This window comes from Chelon labrosus (assembly GCF_963514085.1).
Source record: "Chelon labrosus genome assembly, chromosome: 19".
Taxonomy (NCBI): domain Eukaryota; kingdom Metazoa; phylum Chordata; class Actinopteri; order Mugiliformes; family Mugilidae; genus Chelon; species Chelon labrosus.
This window is the reverse complement of record NC_140352.1, coordinates 702342-727402: the sequence shown is the minus strand read 5'-3', so window position 1 is coordinate 727402 and position 25061 is coordinate 702342. Positions and strand designations below refer to the sequence as shown.

General features: G+C 43.9%; 1 protein-coding gene across 1 annotated transcript in view; it reads right to left on the bottom strand.

Annotated features, from left to right (window-relative positions):
• LOC311504587 (glutamate receptor ionotropic, delta-1-like) overlaps positions 1-25061 on the bottom strand; it is a gene marked incomplete at both ends in the record, with an annotated part of 347750 nt that overhangs the window by 37196 nt on the left and 285493 nt on the right. The window contains 4 exons of the mRNA XM_084567775.1: positions 2136-2255; positions 4719-4880; positions 8507-8680; positions 17355-17408. Of these exons, the coding sequence (XP_084423901.1) occupies positions 2136-2255; positions 4719-4880; positions 8507-8680; positions 17355-17408 (510 nt within the window). The remainder of the gene's footprint in view (positions 1-2135; positions 2256-4718; positions 4881-8506; positions 8681-17354; positions 17409-25061) is intronic.

The window sequence follows — 25061 nt, the reverse complement described above, 5'->3', positions numbered from 1 at the left end:
CCTCTTTGTTGTCGTCTTTCTGACTCATTTCATTTAATGAACCCTATTTTTCATTTTATAATGTTTAGTTTTTATTTGTTAAATCCTGCTCTCAGAGTCTTTCTAGTTTTCCAGCCTCCAGCCAATCAGAGCGCTGCAGCTGACGTCCATGTAAAAGAGCAGAGAAGGATCCATCAGCGTAAATGAGACTGATTGAATGAGATGCTAATGAGAGACATTACTCCAGCACATAATCAGTCGACCATTATCTCACCTGCAGCACATGACCAGCGAGGTCATGCATGTTCTTCTTCTACTGATTATTCTACGCTGGGATGGCTCAGTATTTACAGACAGGAGCAGAGACTCTTTGTTAATTAAATCCTCGTTCCTCCTGTTAAAGACTAAGTGCTTTAACGGCGCTGGATGCTGAACCGAGCGCCGTTAATCAGGGTTAGGGGAACATGCTTAAACAACTTTTCCAATCATTGGAAAAATTAATGAAGTGAGAAGTGATGGTGCTCGCTGTTGCATAAACCAAGGAAGACGTAGCGCTACTGTAACTGTGTGCAGCTCCCAGGAGGCTGTAATGGTTCCACTACTGTCTGGTACATCATCATCATCATCATCTTCATCTTCATCTCTCACACAGAAAGACTGAAGCCGCCAGTAACTCAGCTCTGTTCTTTATCTGCATATAAACCCTAACGTTTTTAACCTTACCACTGTTTATATCCTGTTAGTGCCGGCCTACATGTCCCACAAGCCATTTGGATTCAGAACAGATCATATTTGCAGAAATTATATTAAATTCAATTTAAAACACTGTATTTGTCCCCGAGGGCCAATTTAAATAACTAGAGAAACTATAAATGTGGTTTTACTGGAACAAGTTGCTTTAGTTTGATTGGCTTCTCGTCGTCTGCTGTCAGGAAATCATCTCTGGATTCTGCAGAAGAAAGTTTTAAAGCAGCACTGTATGTGTTCAGTAGAAGAAGGGATAAAGAAGAATAAAGCCGGCATGTAGACGTCCTAATCAGGCGTAAACTGAACCAACATTTATAAGCTCAGAGGAAGTTTCTTCCACGGTCAACCCTCTGTTGTCTGTTAAGAGTTTTATCAAACAAGGTGAAGCTCCATCAGGCCATGCAGCGTACACAGTCCTTTAATATTAGAGGGCTAATGAAGCACTGAGGCTCCCTCCAGATCCCCTGGCTGGGAGGCAGAGGTGCTTGGCTGCAGCAGACATGATGACTGATGACATTCAACTGCATCAACAACAATAAGAGCAGCAGCCTGCAGCGCTGTCAGGCCGGCTCTGAACAAACACACTGGAGGAGAGAGTTTCCACAAACAGATCAGCACGATGCAGAGGCCCGAGAGGACGCTTTCAAAGAGATCAGCAGAATTTAAATCTGCTCATTCATGACTGAACATCAGGAGAAAAGCTGCACGTGTAACTTTAGCTCTACATCATAGTTCATTATTCTCCACCAGCAAACAAGGCTGCACATGAAAACAAACTCCTGGACATGCTGATGATGAAGTTACATTTCATCTCTGAACATTAAACTGTTAATTAGCACATTTATTTTTAGTATTAGCAATCAAACTCAGATATAAATAGATTTAATTTTCTTCTCTGTAATTTCTTCACTCTGTCTTTGTGATTTAGTTTCGTTATTTCAAATTAAACTAGATGAAATGACAGAACAAATATTTAACATGTTCATTAGTTTGATTTAAACTCATGTCTTGTTATTGTCTATTATCCTCCTAATGGTTCCTGATAATGTATTTCTCTGTTCATCTCTTAATGTAAAAGCCCACACAGTTTAATCAGTGATTGAATCGCTATTTAAACGCAGCATGTTTATTATCTGTGACAGCAATCCAGCCCATGTACCCACCTCGACTTACAGCAGCTCATATGTCATTAAATACTCAAAGATGTGTGAATGCAGGACTTCAGCTTCTCTAACTTGTCTAGTTTCCTTATAAATATTGAATGAACCATCTAAGAAGCAGCTAAAGGACATTTTGTCTTTGCATTTACCAGAAAACCCAGCTCAGCATCGTCTGACATACGTAGACTTCATTTAAGCAGAGCTAAAGATCTATTCCAGCGTTCATGAAGTGAAACCCAGTCAACTCACCCTCTTTGCGTCTTTGCCGAAGGTCTCGCTGAAGCTGGAGCCCAGGATCTCAAACTGGACGTGGGAGTTGGAGCCGCCGTCCTTAAAGTCCATGGTACCGGTCAGGCCTGTGATGTTACCCTGGAGGGAAGGACCAGAGACAGGAAGTAAAAACCATGGAGACGGTGGTCTGACAGGACCACAGTGACGTTCTCCTCCTCGGGTTCTGTAACCTACAGCTGTTTGTCGTTGTTCGTTTCTGCTCTCGGTGCTAGGGCGCTGAACTGAGCAATAAAAACCAAACTGGTTTTAATTCTTTAAACAGAGAGCTGATAGTTAGGGAGCAGGAGATCTCCCAGCATCCTTTGTGTCTAGCAGCAGTCAGACTGAGCTTAGCTCTGCTGCCTGGATCTGAGGAAATAGACTCATTTATCATTTCAGTTTGTGCAGTAATATTGTTTCCAGCAGTAGTCCTGTTGGAGTTTGTCATTATTCATGATATTCATGGTCTGTATATTGTTTATTCAACCACTTGAACCAGTAGCCTTTAATATAGTTACCATTAAATCTTAGCTTATTCTATTTGTTATCCACCTTGTGTTATTGTTCTCACTTGTCCTGATGATGTAACCACTAAAGACTTGTTTCATGTTGTCTCAACAAGATGGACACTGAGTCTGGAACCAAGAACTCAGCAGAGACTCTCTAGAGCAGATGCTAATGGTGATGCTAATGGAGATGCTAATGGCTTTCTCTCTCCATCTACATCATCAGATCACGTGTCCAAACTTTTAATGAGTCTTTGTATTAAAACACATTTAGTGGACTGTTGTTAACATTTAAAACATAAAATGAATCTCCTGACGTCTGTGAAGGTTCTCAGTCATCCAGGTCGTGGTATGGTACGGTGATTTTGGATAAATCTCATGACGTCATGTTTAACTTGTATGTAACTTGTATTTTTAGTGTCCTGACATTTGAACGTCGTCCTGTTCCTTAAAGATCTTGTCGCAGTGATCAATATTTTTTCTTCACATACAGGAGGTGAGGACATCACAGGAGACTTTATGAATGACTATTTTATTTTATGTATGAGAGTAAAGAGACAGTGAGGAGGCAGAGGAGGGAGGATGGAGCTGACACATCGCTGGTGAACCATGATGACATTTGAAATAGCTGCTGCCGCCCTCCGTGTACCTTTAACATCAGGCTGCTTCCCATGATGCTTTGAGAGCTGCTGATGTCAGTTTGACACCTGAAGAGTCAGGAAACTCTCTGGTGTGTTATAAATACACCTAATTATTTAATGATCAGCTTCATCAGTTCCTTCTCTGTTTAGACCAAATATCATGAGAGCCCAGCGATGCTCGACTGGAAGGCCACGAAGGAAATGTTATTACAACACTTCCATCAGTTCATGTTGGACGTAAAGAAAGACTGAAGACGGCCGTCACAGGCTAAATGTCCCCCTGTCAGCTGGAAAGGTCGCGCTGGTCCTCACCTGAAGGAAAGTCATGTTTGAGAATGTTTGTGAGGAGCTCAGGTCGTCCATCAGTCTGCCAGAGACATGCTTCAGTAAACACATACAAAGATTCATCTCGTGAAGCAGAGAATAAAAAGGACTTAATGAAAGTGCTGGGCTGCTGACATTTTTCACTCAGAAACGTTTTCCATCTCATCAGAGAACGACGGCAGAGACGACGTCTGGGGGAAAATGTTCATGTTTAAGGGCAAATAACAAACAGGGAATGTCTCCCAAGATGAAATGAGACGCGAGGAAAGAGATGAAGGAAATCACAGCGACGAATGAGGAGGAGAAAAAGGAGGAGGAGGATTCATTCAGGAGCATTCAGGAGAATCAGAGTGTGTGGTTCTGGTTCAGCTACAGCAAATGTTTTCAGATCCTCGATAGAACCAGCAAGGACAGAATACGTCCAGGAGACTGAGACATGACACAGGTTTACAAGCTGAAACCACAGAGACGTGGACAGAGACGTGGACAGAGACGTCAGGTTAACTCTAGAGGACAGAAACATCAACGCTGACGTTTTCTGAAAACACACAGATCAATGTTGTGTGATGAAGTGAAGCCAGAGGTAATCAGAACACCATCGAACAACATGAACCAACCATGATGGACGCATTAGAAAGTCATCACAGGATTCTGGGTATTTCTGTCAATAACAGCGTATACGAGCATCTTAAACCGATCCATCTAATGAGCTCTGAGGCTGTTTCCCTGACAGACGTCAAACCAACTGAAGTATTTTGAATAAAACACGGACGTTCATGCTCTGAGGGACTCATCAGTCGACTCAGCTCCATCTTCCTCCAATTAGACTCCAGGCTTTATTTGCTGCAGCGTAGATTTCACATCAGGGTTCAGGCTGAATTCATTCTGGTTGATTCTTTTATTTAAAGGTGAACCCAGTGTTCTCCTCACACTCCAACACTACTTCCAATTAAACTCTTAATAGAAAACTTTTAAGCTCAATCAAAGGGTTTCTACTTTGATGAAGAGAAATACTCTCATTTTTAAAGACGCTGTTGAACGTGATGTCGAAGATGAAGACATAGAAGGCTTTTTGTTTTTTGACGTCGTACCTTCTGGATGGTCTCCAGCATGGACCAGCCTCCGTTCCAGGGCTTGGTGGACTTCCTGATGCAGTTGAGACTGGCCATGCTGTGCCACTTCCTGTCCTCCAGCTTCCTGTAGAAGGCGTTGGCCAGCATCAGCACGCTGTCGTACAGGTAGAGGTTGGACACCTGGACAGAGGGAGGAGACACAGGAGGAATAAGTGAAAAGGTTTGAACTGTGGACAGTTAGACATGAAGTAGTGTTTGGGTGGAGCACCAGCTGGACCTGAGGTGGTGTGGACAGAAGGCTGGGGAGGCCTCCAGGAAGTCACCACGTATCACATGTTGTCTGTTTGTTGTCTGAAAATAAATCTTTACTCTGGTTTTCTTTTTACGCTGCAGCTAACGAGCTCTCCAAACCTCCAACAGATTTGTGTCTATCTGGAAATGCACGGTTATTTATATGTGCAGCTACGTGGCATACATCATCTGGAAAGATATTTTTTTTTCATTTAGGATCTAAATAACGAGTAGTCACAAATGATTTACCTCCAGATTATTCCCTCAGGGTATCTGAACACTAAAAGCAGAATGTGACGTCATTTAAGTTCAGGAGAACGAAGTCTGAACTGTTCATTCTGATCAGGAAGAGAAGAATCACATTTTATCTGCAGCAGAAAGCTGAGCTGAGCTGAGCTGAGCTGGACGGTGGTGAGATGACAGATTCTCAGCCCAGCCTGGACAGAGCAGAGGACACACACTGAGTCAGACACGGCAGAGCTCACAGAGCAGATACAGGGCGACAAATGAGCCTGGCTCTGTCCAGATGAGTCCAGCTGACTGGCATCAAGACCAAACACACAAACTCATCTTTCTGTCTATGAAAGGACTTTTCAAACCAGCAGCCCATCACTGATCTCTGTCCCGTCTCTGTCTGTGTTTCGCCTTGATATATTAGATGGTGCAATACAATATAATAGATTATAAAAATAAAAGGGAATAAGATGTATATAGAACACCAAGTATGGAAATAAATTACGATCAAATAGATTCTATTAATGGAAAGAACAAAAACAGTCAGATCTAACCCTAACCCTCCTGATTAACAAAATTAAAACCACTATTAGTCATCTCCAGAGAGGACAGAGATCTAAACATTCAGGAGGAATATCAGCTGATAATCATCAGTAGCTGACTCCTTATTACTTAATGACATAATGCGTCCCCTAATAGTCCCCTAATAGTCCCCTAATAGTCCCCTAATAGTCACCTTTAGACCAAAGCCAAGTCTGAGAAGGTTTGACCTCTCCCATGTCTGACTAGAACATCTACAGAGAACAAACCAGAGAAACAAAAGAGAGAAGAAAATAAAGAGAGGAACTCTGGGATGGAAAGATTTGCAGCGGTTCACTGGTGCAGAAAAAAAAAATAAACTGCTCTGAATGTGAATAATCCCAGAAAGATATCAATCTAAAGACACAAATAATGTGTAAAAACGGCAAAGAGCGAATCCACGAGGTAATGAAACGGCAAAACGGAAGACGCCCGGGACGTACGCGAGTGAATTCATCCATCTAATAAACCTCAAGATTATGTTTTAGAAGGAAAAACAGAAAACAGATCTGGACTGATCTGGTCTCATCTACTCCTGTAAAAATACTCCATTACAAGAAAAAGTCCCACATCCAAGGTCTCACCTCAGGAAAGAAATGAAATTATGATCAGGAAAATGTGATTAAAGGGAATTATTGAGACAAACGTTGTCCTGGATGATCGAGGTGAGGACAGAGAGGATCGATGGAGGTCAGAGAGAAGGAGAAAGAAGACAGGAGGAGGAGGAGGAGGAGGAGGAGGAAAACAATAGACGACAAGAAGACGACGCTGAAATCAAGAAAATGAGAAAGAAGTGCTGAAGAAAATAGACGAAGACAGAAAGACGTGATTCAGATTTCCATCAGCAGGAGAGAAGAAGAATCATGACTGGAGACGCCGGCGTGCTGACCCAGCTGTGAAGTCGGCCATCTTGTGGGAAACGACACTCGTCTCCACAAATGTCACAACAAGGGAGACCGAACACAACGTTTGTCGGAGTGAATCACTGTAATTGTTCTGTTTGCTGTCGTTAAATGTCAGCAGCCTCACGTCACTGGGAAGAAAACGCTTGTGTTCACTGTCTGACGCTGCAACCGCTCCAATCTGACGCCAACGTTTAATTAATCATCAGTTTAATGCTGATAATAAGCCCTGCCCCCAACCCCTGACCTTTAACCTCTGACCTCTGACCTCTGATCCAAGGGTAGGAGAAGAGTTATACAACAACATGTCATGATTCAGATATATTTAGCAGCTCCTTTTAGAAGCAAACAGCAGAGAGACACAATCTGACCAATGAGCTGCTGAGCCCTGTTACTGCTGACTGAACATAGTCATGATTCTCAGTCAGTGATAAACTGTGGCACAGACAAACAAACCAAAGTCTTACTGCAGCTTTAAGACATGTAAACCATTGACTGCTTCCATTAGCATGGTTGCTAAGCTAGCATTAGCCTCACACAACAACTGTGGCTGAAGGAAATGGAAGATCACAGAAGAGTTCTCATCTGATGGAGGCAGAAACAGAAACTGGCCCCACAAAGAGCTTCAGCTCCACAGAGTCCAGATGATGTGTAAGACTACTGTCCATCACCACATTAAGCCCCGCCCACACAGCATCTGATTGGTCCAGCAGAGCTTTGCTGGAGCAGAATCAGCTCCTATCAGAGAGACTCCAGAACAGATGTATGAGTCGGGGAGGTCCAGGCTGACTTCCAGACGACGACTTTAACATTTATCTGTTTGAATCATGTGACAGCCTCATTCTTGGGTGAGTGAATTCATGTGAGGTTCATCTCTATGGAAACTAAAGGTTGTTGTATCGTTACAGTCTGAGTCTGGTCCATGTCTCCACACACCCAGGAGCCTGAACAGAGTCAGGACGCAGTGTCAGGACGAGGTGTGCCACTGTCCTTCAGCGGAGCCGTGATTGGTCCCTGAGTGCTGCACCACGGAGGATTTAAAGTTTGTCTGGAGGAAAGAGCAGATGGTGTTTGGAGCTATAAACTTCTACAGAGAACACAGAACAAAGGTGGTGAATTTAAATTAGCCACACCCGGCAACTAACTGTTAATTTGCCTCTCGTTATATTTCTCTTTTACCTTAATTTAATCATTTGTCCCCTCTAATTACTTCATTTGTCCCCTTAATTTAATAATTAGTGCTCTGGACAACCTCCTCCATTCTTCTCTAAAGCCTTCAGTTCCCTTCGACGGTCTGATCAGTGAATGAGACGTGAATCTGCTCAACAATGAGTCCGTGTTGTCTTTGTCCTTCTTTGGTGAAGGTCTTCACGTCCTCCAGAAGAGACACGGACGAGGACGGGACATTAAAGAAAGGATCATTCATTATCTTGAGCCGTTCAAATGATTCTGAATGAACTGAGATCAGGAATAATAATGTTTGAAGTGGTGGTGATGGTTTATAAAGCGTCTCCCTGACACTCCTTGTCTCCTTGACCTAAAGGACAACCATGGACACAGAACGCTTGGACTGGAGCCAGCTAATGAACCAGTGTCAATAAATATCAGTCAGGACAAAGACAGTGAAGACACAAAGAGACAAGGAGTGGACTCAAACCAGATCAACATAGAGACCATTAGACTTCCTCTCAGCAGAGAAACACCAACAGTGAATTAAGTCCAGAAGAAAAAGAGTCTGCAGTCTGTCTGGATGACTGCTCTGACTCCTCCCCCCAGTCTAACGGCTGCTGGGTGTCTTACCTCCAGGTTCTGCAGGTAGCCCTCCTGCGGGTCACAGAGCAGGGAGGAGATGCGGTGGTTCTGCCTCATGCACCGGCTGCTGCTGTCCTTCCACATGGGGAAGATCTGCCGGATCACCGTCATGCGCCCCAGTGCACTGTGGGTAAGCTCCAGGATCTCGGCGTCGCTGATCTCCTGCAGGAGTGAAGGAGAGTTATTGAGCTGTTTGTCTCCAGGTGGAGTGATTGCCGTTTCCATGACGACGGGGTGATGTTTCTGACTGGAGCAGATGTGTTAGTGCTCTGAGGTGTTTGTGTTCCTCAGCATCCAGTTTATTTGTTGTGTTAATTAACGGCAGCGACTGAGCAGCTCTTCCACTCAGAGACAGATGACGGTGTCAGAGGAGGATCCACACGGAGCATTAAAAGCTTCCTGGACACGTGTTTAATTACTCTGAGAAGGGAGAACCAATTAGTTTAGAGGTGTAATTATAGATAGCCTCCATCTAGAGGAAGAAGAAGAAGAAAAGAATCTATGAATAATAATGTTTCCTAACACTGAGCTTAATTACAGAGCTGACCACTGACTCCAGCAGTAAAGTCTACTTTGTTGTATTTCTACGTTTAATTTCCCTTCATCCAATTAAAACTGAACTTGTAAACAAAGTCACAGCTTGTAGCTCATTTGTTTGCGGCGTTTTGAAGACGTTGTCACTGTGTCGCGCCGGAGGCTTTAAAGTCAAAACACAACCTCCAGGTTGTGTAATTACAGCCGAGGCATGGGGACATGTCTCCTGGTCAAACGAGTCAAGAGTTTTAATTAGACTGATCTGACCTTTACAAACATTCAGCGTCCACATGTCCAGGCCCTCTGCACCAGTGAAGACCTTGCAGAGACAGTGCAGGTGTCTCTGGGTTGTCTCTGCGTCCTCAGCTCTACGTCTAGAAGCTAACCGCTGTCTGACTGGATTCATGAACCGATCAGTGCGGTCAGAGCTGATCTCTGCTTCGTTGTCTCTGCTTCGTCACTGATTGTCTCTTCTTCTTCAAACCTCTGATACCTTGACTCAGGTTCTCTGACTTTACTTCTTCTTTTCATGCTCATTAAAGACGTCTTTCTCTAACAGCTACAGTTAATGGGTTTATAAAATACGATGCATTACTCAGTGGTTGATGTTTCATTTCTCTGATTATAAATCCACTCTTTAACATCATTAACAACATTCATTTAAGGCTTTTACTCTTAATCTCGCTGACTGTGGGGAGTCAAACCTAGACACTGATCTTAAGGTAATCTGGTTGAGACCAGCTGGTGGCAGCTGTCAGCCACAGAACAGATCTGAGCTTTATGAGATATTAGAGATGGTAATGACCTGCATTCAGGAAGCAGCGGAGCTCAGAGGGCCGAGGCTGAGAGGGATCATGGGATTCATGGCGGGATGAGATGAGATGTTTGGAGGGCAGTTATTTTCTGAGAAGCAGCGTCGAGTGTGATGAAGCTTCCAGGAGCAGCTAATGGAGCCGTGAAGAAAGATGGGACCCCGGCTGAGAACGCTTTATGGCGCAGTTTACTGCAGATTATTCAGAGGCAATGAGGCCGTGGTCCAACTCTCAGATCAAACCCAACTGTTTGGTTTTATTAAGCAACTAAAGCCTACACCATGCTGGTAGCACGTTACACTGCACAATAACTGACTGTCACATCAGTTCAGCTGCAGCTCTGAGGATCTACCTCTACACTACCACTGACATGTTAGCGTCTTATATCATATAAAAAATAAATGAATAAAAATCATTAACAAAACTATCAGACGTCACAATAAGTAAAGTCTAAAGGTCACACGTCTCTCACTGTCATCACTCCATAGACTGTGTATAGCATCATTCCCACAACTGTTCCCTCTTCCTTAGCAACCGTTGCCATGTAATTGTCTGATTGGTTGATGTGATGCAGTTTTCCTCCAATAGGAAAGAGGGCGTCATGTTTTTTTTTTGCTTTCAAGCACTTGAAGCCAGCTAGTGCTCTCCGCTTGCTAGCGATTTCCTTTATACCATAAATAATTAATATTAAGTCTAGTTGTACTTGGTCTATAAACACAATTTAAAAACTGGTCTATAGTTTGAACTCAGCTCTTTCTACACACGTTTAAACACAGACTCAGTGAGACTGTGTCTTGCTGCTACGTTGTCTTAAACTGGTCATGTGATTTGGACACGCCGACTCCAGAGGGTTAAATAAAGAGTTGAGTTGCTTCATTAAAGTAAATAGTAAAAAATATCACTAACAATATCAATTATATTCTTAACGTAACCTTTAAAAGTTAACAAATATTTCCCATGCCATACGATGAGCTGAAGCAGAGCTCAGCTGCACCATTAACTCTTTGTGTTTTAATAAATGAGCTGAAATGAAGTTTAGAGAGGATAATACCTCAAACAGACGTCAACCCCCCCCCCCCCCCACCCCACCCCCCCGCTCTCATTACCACCGTCCAACAAGTCATTAGCCTTTGCTTTGGCTCTGTTCTCTGATGGACGGAGAAGAGACGAGGCCCTGACGGATCCAGCTGTCGATGCAGACCGATCAGCTCGAACGTCACCTGGACTCATTTACATGTGAAAGAGAAGCAGCGCCGTCATTTAGACTTCATCTCAGCTCCACTCATTGTTTTCTGAGGCTGCCTCAGGTAATCAGCTTTTGTTTGACGTCAGCCCGTTTGTAACATACGACACAAACGACTAACAAAGAATAGGAAGACGTGTGGGTGAAGGTTTATCATGTCCTGTTGAGGAACGGTCTCAGAGAGAACCACGGAAACGTTCTGTAACTTTATTTAAATGGTTCTTTTCAGCAGAGAGGTTGACTGATGGCTGTTCTTTCACAGACTCTGACCACACTCTTTTTTTGTCTGCTGACCTTTTCAAGTAAAACAAAAGTGAAATATCTCAACAGTTGGCGCTTGCACTGCCGTGACATTTTGAGTTTAGCACTCTCCTGACTTTTCATAAAGAACCAGAGTGACATTCAAATGAATGGTTTTAAGAAAGGAACCTAGTTTTACACACATCCAGAGGTTCTAGAAGATGTTTGACCACTCATTGAAGCTTCTACAGTTCTAAAAGGAACTTTGTTCATTAAGTGTTATAGTTGTGACTTCTCATAGTCCAGTTATCGTGCAGACACTTTAAACTCATGCAGAAGAGGCTCAACTCTGCTGCTCCACAAACTCCTTTTGCTCATGTCTGCACGTTCCTAATATTTTGACATAGTCAGTGGGTTAGGCTAAATAACAGAAACATTTTACTGTGTTTAATTCAGTCCAGTTTAACAGAACCACAACCTCCATCCTCCACAATGATCATCCAGGTGAATCACCACCTCTCTGACTCTGCTTCTACATCAGCTCCACCTGAGAAACAAACACAACTGGACACAACGGTTCACCACCCAACCAAGATCTAAAAGAACTTTTACACAATGAACAAGAACCATTGATTGGAGACAGGATCAGAACAGGTTCCTCCAGGTCCAGGTCCAGGTGAGTATCAGGTCATTACCAGACTCTAGTCATGTGACCTTCAGGTTGACTCCACCCACAGACTCTCCACCATCATTTAGAGCTGAACACTTGGAGGAAACGTCTTCTACAAACACAACACGTCCACATGAGTGGAAAAACAACTTGTTTGTTTTTGTGTCGTGACCTGGACGACTGAGTCCCTTCACTGATTGGTTTTAAATGTTTTCTCTCTATTTATTTATTCATTGAAATCATGAGATAAGATGGTGGCAGCTGCACTAAATGAGAAGGGAGGACATAGGACGGTCATTCTGCAACTGGAACAGCAGCGTAGTTGAAATGCATTCTGGGATACGTGGTCGTACCAAGTTACCTCCTGATACGTCCTCCATAACAGATTCATGAACACGACCTTGAGTCTGATGTTCATTAGACCGGATCTGAACTTTCTAAGTCGCTGTGAGCACTGCGTTACCATGGCGACGGCAGCATCAGTCTCTCTAGCATCCATCTTCTTCCTCTCATCCTTCCTCTCATCCTTCCTCTTCCTCTTCCTCTCATCCTTCCTCTTCCTCTTCCTCTTCCTCTCATCCTTCCTCTTCCTCTTCCTGTCATCCTTCCTCTTCCTCTTCCTGTCATCCTTCCTCTTCCTCTTCCTCTCATCCTTCCTCTCATCCTTCCTCTTCCTCTCATCCTTCCTCTCATCCTTCCTCTCATCCTTCCTCTTCCTCTTCCTCTCATCCTTCCTCTGTGACTCCATCGAGCAGCTACTTGAGAATCCAGGTCGATAGTTTTAAAGTAAACTTTTCTCCTAAACGTGGACTAAATGTCACGCTGGTCGGTGACATTAAAGCTGCTGCTGCTGCTGAAACCAGGACCATGAATTCTTTTTCTGTCCATGTAAATTTCTGACATTCATCTCAGTCCGTCTGATGATTTCTGAACAGTATTCATTTCCCTCTCCACCAATAAAGCTCGTCCTTCTTTCCTCCGGTCTCTTGGAGCTGACGGACGTTTTCCTCAGAGCTCGTCACAGACGGGTTTCTGGGATCAAACCTCTAGTCGCTGCCCTGCCTCTTCCCCTCTGGTTAATTACTGTCCTCATCGCTCTTCACCTCTCCCTCTCATTACATGGCCTCTCTCTACAGCTGTTTGTTCCCGTCTCTTCTCTTTCTCCCTCTCTCTCCAGGTCTTTTTAATTGGCATCGGTGCTGTTGTCAGGTTGTTTGTGTTCCCAGCAGACGGAGGGTGAAAAGGACACTCTCCTCCTGTTGACAGTGTGTCTGACTCTTCTCTGCTGCCACCCTGTTTGAGTTTCACTGCAAACTGGAAAAAATGCTTCAATTTAGATCCAATCAGGTCTTAACGTTCCCAGAAATAAAGGAGGGGTGTTTTTTTATTTTTTTATTTCACCAAATACTCCAAAGTTAAAAGCTGACATCTGATCAACAGACACCAGGAAACTGGAAACTAGGAGTCAACTTTGTCCAAACGTCCTGTTATCAGTCAGGCATCATTAGGAGCATTTCAGGTGTTCTATCACACAACAAATGAAACCTGTTTCCTCACTAGTCTGACGCCTGATATATGCTGAACGCACCACAGCTGCTGTTAGCTGGGAGGCTAGGAAGAGCTACTGTTAGCTAAGAAGCTAGGAAGAGATACTGTTAGCTAGGAGGCTAGGAAGAGCTGCTGTTAGCTGGGAGGCTAGGAAGAGCTGCTGTTAGCTGGGAGGCTAGGAAGAGCTGCTGTTAGCTGGGAGGCTAGGAAGAGCTGCTGTTAGCTGGGAGGCTAGGAAGAGCTGCTGTTAGCTGGGAGGCTAGGAAGAGCTACTGTTAGCTGGGAGGCTAGGAAGAGCTGCTGTTAGCTGGGAGGCTAGGAAGAGCTGCTGTTAGCTGGGAGGCTAGGAAGAGCTACTGTTAGCTGGGAGGCTAGGAAGAGCTGCCGTTAGCTGGGAGGATAGGAAGAGCTGCTGTTAGCTGGGAGGCTAGCGTTGTATTGACCTGAATCAGCAGATCAGCCAATCAGAGAAGGTCTCTCTCTATATCCAAGATATAAAACATCTGCGTCTCAGTATGTTGAATCCTAAATAAATGAGTTAAACTCTGGTCGTAGGTCTGACAGGAGACAGGAAGGACGAGGAGGAGGACATCATCTCGTCTCTGTTTCTACCTGTAGACCAGACACCTGACGTGTCGCTGCAGCACCGTCCAGGACTAGAAACTACGTCTGGTACAGCAGATATTTAGGATGAACAAGAAGAAAAGAAAAGAAAGGATGAACAGCAGCCTCCGGATGGACGGGCTGACAGGGACTCAACCTCCTCTAAGTCACATCTTTGTTAATTAAACCAAACTTAAACCTTTTTTCTTGTCACATGATTCTGTAAAAGTTTGTCTCCTCTGCAGGTTATTAACTTTTTGTTTGCTTGGTCAACTTAATGTAATAATGTGATGAAATAAATCTAATTAATTCTGGTTCATCAATCATAAAAACATCTGTCTGCTAATTTTCTGTTGACTGAATTATTTGTTCTCTTCTAGTGTTCTTCACAGCAGAACTTAATTAACTGCTATATTAGTTGTTCATTAGCGTACGAGCTCAGTCCTGCAGGGTTTTCACTTTTCTGATGATTTTCAAAACTTATTTTCAAAGTAAAGTTCAGGAAATGGTCTTTGTCTACTTTCAGGACCTTTAATGTGAAGATCCTCTGATGTTTTGAGTCATTTTCATGCAGAAGCGTCGAAGCCTCTGACGGCGCGGCGCTCTAAGTGCTCCATAAACGCAGCCATTTACCGTTAAATAAATCAACGGTGATCCGCCGGCAGAAGAGAAGGTGAGAAAATAAGCAGCGAACTATTGTGAATGATTTAAACTTTTAAAAGATGCTTTCAGTGAGTACAAGATGTTTTACTGCATCCACATTTCAAACACACACAGTCACTCCTATTTAATCATAAACTTGGCGGCGGAGTGACTTTGGGGATTCTGAACATGGTTTCAGTGTTTTGGTTAATTAAAACGGCAGGAGTATAATTAGTTAAATGATGAGTCTGAGACAAAGCAGAGAGCTGAGGTGGATTAGAGAGGCTGTAAGCGAGCAGGGAGGAAAGAGACAAAGCAAGCCCAGGTTTCTGTGTTCAGCCTTCAGCAGATGACATCTCCCCCGTCTCTTCCTGAATGATGCTGTAACGCTCTTGTCTTCTGGGTTAATTGGCTGGGCTCATGTCTGGATGCTGATGCAGAGCAGAGTGACAGGATCATTTCAAAGACAAAAAACTAACTCTGCTATGACTCGAGTTGAGTTGAGTTGTCACAGTGAAGTCTGGAGACGTCTGGGTTTTGAGTTTAGAGGAGGGAAGTTTGATCCAACCGAGGAGAGGCGTCATGTTTGGAGATGAAACAACACTGCATCATTCCAGCATCAGAACCTCATCCCTCCATCAAACATGGGGGTGCTAATGTCCTGGTTTGGGCCTGTTCTGCTGCATCTGGACCAGGACGGCTTGTCATCATTGATGGACCAATGAATTCTGAATTCTACCAGTGAACTCTAAAAGAAAATGTCAGGACATCTGTCCATGAGCTGGATGTGAAGAGAAACTGGGTCATGCAGCAAGACAACGAGAACCAAGAACACAAGTGGTTCTACAAAAGAACGGTTAAAGAAGAACAAGATGAATGTTTAGGAACGGCCAAGTCAAAGTCCTGACCTTAATCCAATAGAAATGTTGTGGAAGGACCTGAAGCAAGCAGTTGATGTGAGGAAACCCACCAACATCTCAGAACTGAAGTGGTTCTGTTCTGAGGAATGGGCTAAAATTCCTCCAAGCTGCTGTAGACCACTGATCAGCTGTTACCAGAAACATTTAGTGACAAGGAGGTCACAGCAGATACTGGACACAAGGAGGACATGATATGTAATATTGGCTCATCTTAGTCTAATAGTTCTGTTTGATTGAGTTCTCTTTCTTTCAGGACATGAAATATTCTGAGTCTGTTTTATACAGAAATGTAGAAACTTCTGAAGGACACCAAACCTTTTAGGAAGGCCTGTTTGGGCTGAGCCCCCTCCTGTACTGCCTCTTCAGCCTTCAGGACTTTACCTTCTCTTTACAGGAGAAGACTGAGGAGGAAGCAGTGACTCTGATGAACTAACACAATCATTACACATGTCATGTTTACACTGCTCTGCTTTCAGCTATTAACACTGTTCATGATCTGTTTAGGAGACAGAACCTGGTCCAATGTCAGATGCACATGTTGTATATAAGATCTAATCTATACCTGTAATCCTGTACACACTGTCCCAGGCGTAGATGCTGCAGCAGCTTTCTGTAAATGAAGCCCTGTTTGTATTTCTGGTTAGAGGCTAATGTAATCTCACTGGCTCTGTTCCTGTATCCTGCACAATGACATTAAAGTTGAATTGAACTGAATCTCATTTCCATCTGTTTCAGACTGAAGAGTTTAGGCATTTTAACTTGGCTGGCGCAAAAAGTAAAAACTGAAGATGCCAAAGAAATAAATAAAACGAGAGCTGAAGCTTCTTCTTCTTCATGCGTTTTAAACTGTGTCGTTCAGAATGAGGAGATAAAATCAGAGCATTTGTTTCTCTCTGCTGCCAGAATGTGTGGTCTGCTGCCAGCACTAGAACATGTACCAGGAAGCTTCCTCACGGTTTATTAGGTTTACAAGGTTACAGCTGGTGATGGACGAGTATGAGGAGACAAAATAAAGATATATGTTTGAATAAATGTGTGAAAACAGTCCTGAATATATCTAAGATGAAACATCGGGATTTTATCTGACAGATAATTCTACTTTCAGTGTTTTGTTCTTAATAAACTCTTAGAACTTGTTGGAAGTTAACGATTAAAATGAGAACTAGAACAATCCTAAAGGTTTCAGATGAACTCAGATAACTTATGTGTGAACAGATTAAAACCAGATAATGACCCAGTGTACTTCATGATGTGAACATATCCGGAGGATTCTTGGAGGACACATAGATTTACTGGTTTATAACAGGTTCTATGGTGATGGACCAGTTCCAGCTAAAAGATAAGTGACTACTAATATGGTTAGAAAGAGGTTGACTCAAAGCATGAAGTCATGTTATTGAAAAGGTGAAGTGCTGAAATGATCAAGTGTTTTAGTGTTGAAGAGTCCGCTCTGAAAAGAAGTGGTAAAAATACAGACTTCACGCTTGACTCTTGACTTCTATCAAAGATCTACTAATGAACCCAAGAATCAAAGGAACATATCTGAAAGGACTGTGTTCATGTGTCAGCTGTGACCGATTCCTCTGGTGGAGGAGGTGTTCAGTGAGACGTCTTCATGTCTTACCTCGTTCACAAACACCCAGTGACTGTCTTTGGACGCCAGGTTGGTCTCCACCGCCTGCAGACACACAAACACAAACACACACAGAGTCAGTAACAGATTTTAATTTCTCAGGGTTTGTTCTCACTCATGTCGTCATCGTGTGAATCCTGTGTCGGCTACTGTCTCCATGATTCTCCTAAAGTCTCTCACATGTTAAGTTCTTCTTTATTTTAGAGACACAGCTCAGATTAGACCTGAACCCTGGAAGCTTCATCCTCAGAGGAAACAATCATATCTGATGATGAAGACGCCAGGAGTTATTTCCTCAACATTGTCTACAGCTTGGTCCAAAACATGCGTCATCCTCTCAAGGAGATCTGTAACTCCACAAGGCCAGTAGGTGGTCTTTAATATGACCCAGGACTCATTGTGTGTTCACACTACCAAAGGAAGGAGGTCACATGTGTCCCAGCACCGTGATCAGAGGCTGAAGGTTTGTTTCCTCGTTCAGATCAGATCAGATGACAGAGTGAACCCGTGGTGTACGCAGCTGTGTTTGCTTTGTGGATCACAGCTGTGAGTTTGTGTTTTTATGTTGAGCATCAGTTTTAATCCGACCCCTTCATTTACAGTCACTGCTCCAGTTTTCTCTGCACACAGCCGTCAAACATTAGGACGTGTTCTCATGGTGACCGTGTTGACTTGGATGCAGGGTTGTGTGTTTGTGTGCGTTTTCTTTTCCTGTCACAGTGTCATCATTAAACCATCCGAACAGATCCAGTGAAGAGTAATGATTTTAAATGACACTAGGACGAGATGAAGGAGGAACATCTGGTCTGAACACAAACACTCTGAAGTCAAGCTGCTGCACATGTTACAATAGAGACTGATTATTGATCAATGACACCAGACACACAGAGAGTCACACAGGAAACGCTGATACAGAACCCTCCTCCATCCTGGTCCTGAAGCTCATCTTTGTCTGACTCCTCCTGACTCCTCCTGACTCCTCCTGACTCCTCCTGACTCCTCCTGGCTTCCAGCTGAGTCAACAATGGTCAAAGAAGAGGAGCGATGTCTAAACAAGGTCCACCTAAAAACCATTTGACTAGAAATGTGTCAGCAGCTACAAGGATCCGTCTCTTCTTATGAGAAACTCTGAGCACTGAGGTCTCCAGCTGATGAACGGACTCCTCTGCTCCCAGCCTCCAACGCTTTACACCACGTCTTTATTTATTTATCAAATGTGTTTAGGGAACAAATATCACATGAATACGTTTTCTTTTTCTTTTGAGAGTCCAGATTTGTCTTTGAGATTCAGCCTCACACCAGCTCTAATCTGTTGGAGCCTCTAGTGGAGGGTAGAGGAACTGCAGCTTTCATCTCCAGAGGTCTCTGTTTTTAGTTTAACATGTTAGCTTGTTAGCTTGTTAGTCCGTTAAGCCGCCTCTCCTACCTCTCCTAAAATGTCTTGTGTTGAAGCGTGGCTGTTGTGCCTGCTGATTGGTTGTCATGACTTCCTGCGACACCCTAACAGAGCAGAATCCTCACAGTTTTTACTAACAGCTGTGTTTTTGCTGCAGCGGCAGGTGAGAATGTCTGCAGTGGAAAAGGCCACAGAGAGTGTCTCAGAGTCCTGAGGGAAATCAGAACCACGGCTTTCACATGCAAATATTCAGCATGTAACACGTGGTACTAAAGGATGCTAAGCTCTGCACTGAGAGCTCCATCGTCCACATTCATTAGAAGAAAAGCTGCAGCAGTGTGAGGTGGAGGTCTGGTAGAACTCTCCATCCCTCTACGTCACCTGGATAGTCCTCCAACCAATCAGAGACATCTAAACTACTCAGATTACTCTTCTGTCCATCACCACATTAATCCCCGCCCTCAGGCGATCTGATTGGCCCAGGAGGCGTCTCATCTTTGTGTTCATGGTCCAGTAAACGACTGTAAAGTGGTCTCCAGTGATGGAGACACATTCTCACAGTGATCAGGTTGAAGTATACTAAAGGTCACAGCCTGACGCTCATAACACACCTCACCTGACATGTGCTACCTGGAGAGACTCCTGCTGTCACCTTAACCTTTACTGGCCCCCACACACACACATCTGAACTGACTTCCTGTTCTGTCTGCTTTATTTTCTGCTGCTGTGGTCCCAGGCCGTCGGTTATTACCCATCAGCCCCGGAGGTAGAGGCGAGGACAGAGCAGCTTTGAAAGAAGTACAGAGAACAAGAACATATAAATGTATTTATTCACCACGAGAGAACTGGCAGGATGTATGAACTTCATTATTCACAGCAGACCCCAAATATTCCTCTAGCTTTTATTTTATGCGTCTCTGCTTTAACTTATTTGGTTTTCCATATGAGGCCTGACAGTTTGATTTGGAGTTCTGAAAAGTTTTAGTGAGAGTTTTTATGGATTTATAAGCGTCAAATATTAAAGACAGCCTTCAGAGTTTTTTAAAAACAAACTGTGTTATTCCTTCGCTCAGTGTTTCTTTGTGTGCGTCCTCCAGGCTTTAATAAAACTGCTCAACACATTCTCTCCTCATGAAACATTCTGATTCTTAATCCGGCTGCAGGTTTGCCAGCAGTCTTCTGCTTCCTCGTTTCCGTTGGCACGCCGCTGCTCTCCTTGGCACGGCGGCGTCCAGCGATGGCGTGAGGAGCGTGAAGCCGCCAGCGAGAGCGAGTATCGTGTTACAAGATACAAACTAAATGAGGACCAACTGTTAAAATGCTCGCTCCAAAAACACGCAGCTGAAAAACCTTGGAAACGTGAACCAACACCAGCAGCCAATCAGAGTTCAGGAAGAGACAGAAATGTAAACATGAATTAATCAGAGTGGATTATTACTGTCAGGAGAACTCTAAAAACCTGATGAGGTGGATCCTCTGAGGAGCAGGAACAGGATCAGACAATGTCACAGCATCCAACCCTTCATTTAGACATCTGACTGACAAACTGTCGACTAAACACATCTGTCATGAGTGTCTCTGTGGAAAAGGACCAAAAAAGGTTCATCCTCTGGAGAGTATGAATATTTTTAGTTCTTATTTCTGCCTTTGGGAATCCTGACATGTTTAGATTGATCGTTTAAGGACCATGAACACCTGTAGAAGATAACCAAACAATATTTTTTTGTTTTTACGTGAGTGTAGTCATCATCTGGGGAGCATGAGCAGGATCAGAAAACATCAAGAAGGGAGTAATAATCTGGTTATTTGTAATTCTATTTATTTATTTATTTATTTTGTACATGTGAGAATTCTAAGCATGATGCAACACATTTAGATTGATCATCTGGAGACCATGAACATAGAAGATGATTTTGTTTTGTTATTTATGTGTGCTTATGGCCTGAGCAGAAAGGGTTTATCCTCTAGGGAGTGTGAATGTTCTCACGATAATCTGGTATTTTAGTTACTGTACATGTCATCATCTTGAGACCATGAACATCCATCATTTATGAACACCCATAAATGACTGAACAGTTCTTTTTGTGCCTACATGTAGTCATCCTCTGGGGAGCAGGAATGTGACCAGAGAACATCATAGCAAGGGAACCATGACCGTCAGTAGGATTCAGGTTCCCAGCCCGACCAGATGTTTGCAGCAGACTGATGTTGATGTTCAGGTGAATATTTTTTGGTCAGTGTCTCCAGGAGGTGTTTCTGAGTCTGGTGTCGTCTGATCGGGTCCCAGTGTGAGTGTCACCCTTCATACTGCAGCCACCGGCCCTGAAGGGACGGGGCAGGAGGAGGATGATGATGAAGGCTGACTGCCATGACTGACAGCTCCTCTAATGTGAGAGAAGCCTGGAGGCCTGAGGAAGGAGAGACTGAAGCACGGCGTCCTCCTGACTCCTGGACCGTTAGTCTTTTCTTCTGTTCACTCTGACGCCGGCGGGTCATGGGTCGAGACTTTTCATCACTTCACGTGTCGGAGGAATAAAGACATGGATGCAGGACATGTCCCGCTGCTCTATATCAGCTGACTGGGGGAGTTTCCAGTCGAATTCAGATGAGATCTTCCTCCACTCTGTTCAGTGTCTAGATCTAAAGGACGCTCTAACCTTCTACACCTCATATCTATGACTCCTCTACTGAGTCTAATCACCACTGACTGTCACATTTATCTGTTGTGCACATTATTAAATAAAACCTTTATTGTTTCCTGGATGTACCTGCAGGATCAGTGATGATCAACAAGTCTGAGACAGATCTTAGAAAAGTCACAAACACTCAGAAGAACAACTCAAACGTTCTGAGGGAAGGAACAGTTCAGTCTGAGTCAGAGCGACGTCCTCCACCTTTAATGTTTAGTGTAGGACCGTTGTCCTGGAGTCTCTCTGTTGGGAACTGATTCTGCTCCAGCAAAGATCTGCTGGACCAATCAGATCGTCTGGTCTGTGAGTGTGGCTTAATGTCATCTGATTAGTTTAGATGACTCTGATTGGTTGGAGGACTGTCCAGGTGATTTACATTTTCTATTTCTTGTCCAATATATTTTGCTCTTTGTTTGTTTTTCCAGAACAGAGAGCAGGTTTTGTGTGTGCTCTGTCTTCCTGTTATCGACCACTGACTGCAGTGGTCTGACAGATGACTGAGATAACTCACCTCAGTCTTTGAACATGTTTTGCAGAGCTCCAGCTCAAACCATCTCAACAGAATAAAGAACTAAACATCTAAATAAATGATCGGACGGATCAAGATTATTGCATCAACAGCCTGCAGCCGGTCCTGCACCACCGAGCCGGTGCAACACCCTCCTCTGTTGTTGAAATATTAGACTTTCAAACCTGAGTCCATTTATATTGAAGCCTTGTTGTTTTCATGTCCGACCCTTCAGCTGCCACAACAAATCACGTTCACCACCACTTTCCTAAACTCATTAAAAACCCACAAACGCTCTGTTTACTCCCGTGTTTGACAGCAGCGTCTGATTGTCAAACACAAGTTTGCCGTAGATTATAAACTGCTCCACAAGTGGCTCTCAGAGGTTGTCGGGCTAATTAAAGAAGCAACGCGGCACTCAGAGAAAAGCTTTGTCTGACACGTCGTCCCTGACAAACGCTGCATCAACATCTGCAGGTAAAAAAAAAAGATCCTGCACTGTCAACACATATTAACACATTCATACTAAACTATAGCAGCTACATCCCTGCAGCTTCTCTGCTTTATTTGTCCACTGATCTGATTCTGCCAGGATGCAAATCAACAGTAAAGACAGAAAGAGCAGCAGAGCCTGCAGCCTCCGAGACGATGGAGACGCTCAGAGTTTTCTCTGCAGCAGCCGTTTCAGCTGTTTGTTAAATTCCACCGGCAGCAGCTCAGCCTTACAAGGTGCTGATGGGCTATTGATCGGGAAAACCGACATACATGAGAGCTGCGAGACAGAATCAGGGTTCCTCTGCTAAATACTGAGCGCTGAAAGGCTGCGAGGTGAAGACGGTTATATTTAAGGCTTTAGTTTCATTCTCAAAGACGGATAGATCAGAGATAATACAGCATCCAAGTCATTATTTTTATTATCCGCTAAAAACACACAGATCCAGTGTTCCTCCATCTTTAATCGAAGCGCTGCTGCTGTGAATGTGAGACGTGCTTTTAAAGATCCTCTCTAGGAAACAATGGGCTCAGAGCCGACAGCCACAGAGACCAGGGAGGTCAGGAGCTGGTAGTTTGGTTCTCTTTGTGTTTCTATTGAGAGACTCATGTAAGAGTGACAAACTAATAACATGCTGCATGTGAAAGCAGTTCAGTGATCAGTCTCAGAGCTGCACCAGTCCTGTGTGTTTTCCAGAGTTGTTTCTGCAGCCGACGGCAGAGCTCAGGGGGACCAGAGCGGTCCGGTTCAGGGGGATTAGAGTTAGCTGGTTTATGCTACGCTCTGCTGCCTTGCCCTCTTTCTCCTACTCTCTCTGTGGGTTTAACAGTCCTGACAACAAGCATTAACAGGCAGAGAGAGCGGCAGCACTGCATGGATGTTACACCGTGTTAATGGAACAGGCTGGGACCAAACCCCAGAGGATGGCGGCTGCTGGGGAACGTGCCCCGGCCACTCTGGAAACGCAAGAGAAATATATATATTCATAGCTGAAAAAGCAGAAAGCACATGATGAAGAAGAACATTTATTTTGGTAGAGAAACTGTAAGAAACTTGAAACTGAACAAAAAGATGTTGAAGAGTTGAGGAACACCTGTAGCTCCAGGCAGAAAGAAGAAACTCAGAAAAACCAGAGAATGGACGAAGAACAAAGACGTCTGAGGTCGACAAACAAGATCACGGTCTGTCGGTGTTAATGCAGGACCTGTACTGAGCTGTCACGTTCTGGATAAACTACTAAACAAGACTAGAGACAAGGATCATCTGGTCTTCATGAAAATCACATGTTACACCTGTTAATGGTACAGGCTGGGGAATGCACCCCAGAGACTCTGGAAATGGAGAAAGAACACTATATTTATATATATAGTGTTCTTTCTCTACATATACAGTATATATATGTAGTTGTATAGTTGTAAAAGCAAACATTCTAGTAAGTATGAAGAAGACAGATCATTCTTTATTCTCACCGTCTTGCACCAGAAACTAGATAAGACCAACAAGAAAATCTATTTCTTAACTTTGTGTCTGAGCTGAGTTGAGGAACATGTGCAGCTTCAGGCAGAAAGAAGAAACAAACATCAGAGAAAGGATGAAGAACAAAGACGTCTGAGGTCGACAAACAAGATCACAGTGTGTCGGTGTTAATGCAGGACCTGTACTGAGCTGTCAGGGTGAACATGGACAGATCTGATCTCCTTTGCAGCTCTCACTTTTGAATAATGAATCTAATCAGCTGGGATGAGTTTCCTGAGCTCATGCACGGACTGAGAAACACTGGAGATGAGGGAGGATGTGGTTTATTGTCCAGTTATCCTCCACTACTGAAGGACTGGAGAAGTCAGCTTTACACTGCATCAAGTTCATTTTGGAGGTTTGATGGTTTGAATCCTGATCTCTATCAGAAGAGAGGAGAAGTCGTCTTGGTCTGAAAGTGTGATAAGTTTATGAAGAAGAACTGGAAAAGAGAAGATGAAGATGGCAGCATGAATGTTCTTTAAGCTTCAGTGAAGAACGTGGACCAATCATCACAGGATCTGAAGGTTCAGGTCCTTCTGTCCTGGATGGTTCTGCTGTGATACTGAGCTTCTCATCAGGAACCAACATGAAGTAAGACACTAGAAACCTCCCACACACACATGAGCTACAACACATTTAGGTTTCCTCCAGTTTAACATGACCTCCACTCAATCTGCAGAGACTCCACGACCGACCGACTGCAGGTCAAGTTGATTCTGTGGAGACGAGCCAAGACAGCTCCAGTTAAAGCCTGTGACATCCACGCCAGAGGCAGCTCTTCAACGCCATGAGAGGGCACAGAGGTGGTGTTCAGAAAGTCAAGACGGTGTCACGGCTACCGATGTTAAAATGAAACATCCTGCAGGTGGAAAAGATGAATTTAAGTTTTAATGATGCGAGTGAAACAAGCCACTGCAGAGAGGTCGGTATGTGTGGGAGTCAGCACAAACGTTCAGCAGCTCACAAACTGTCCACATGTGGAGGCGGTCTGGGACACATGTGGAGGCGGTCTGGGACACATGTGGAGGCGGTCTGGGACACATGTGGAGGCGGTCTGGGACACATGTGACCTCCTTCCTTTGGTAGTGTGAAC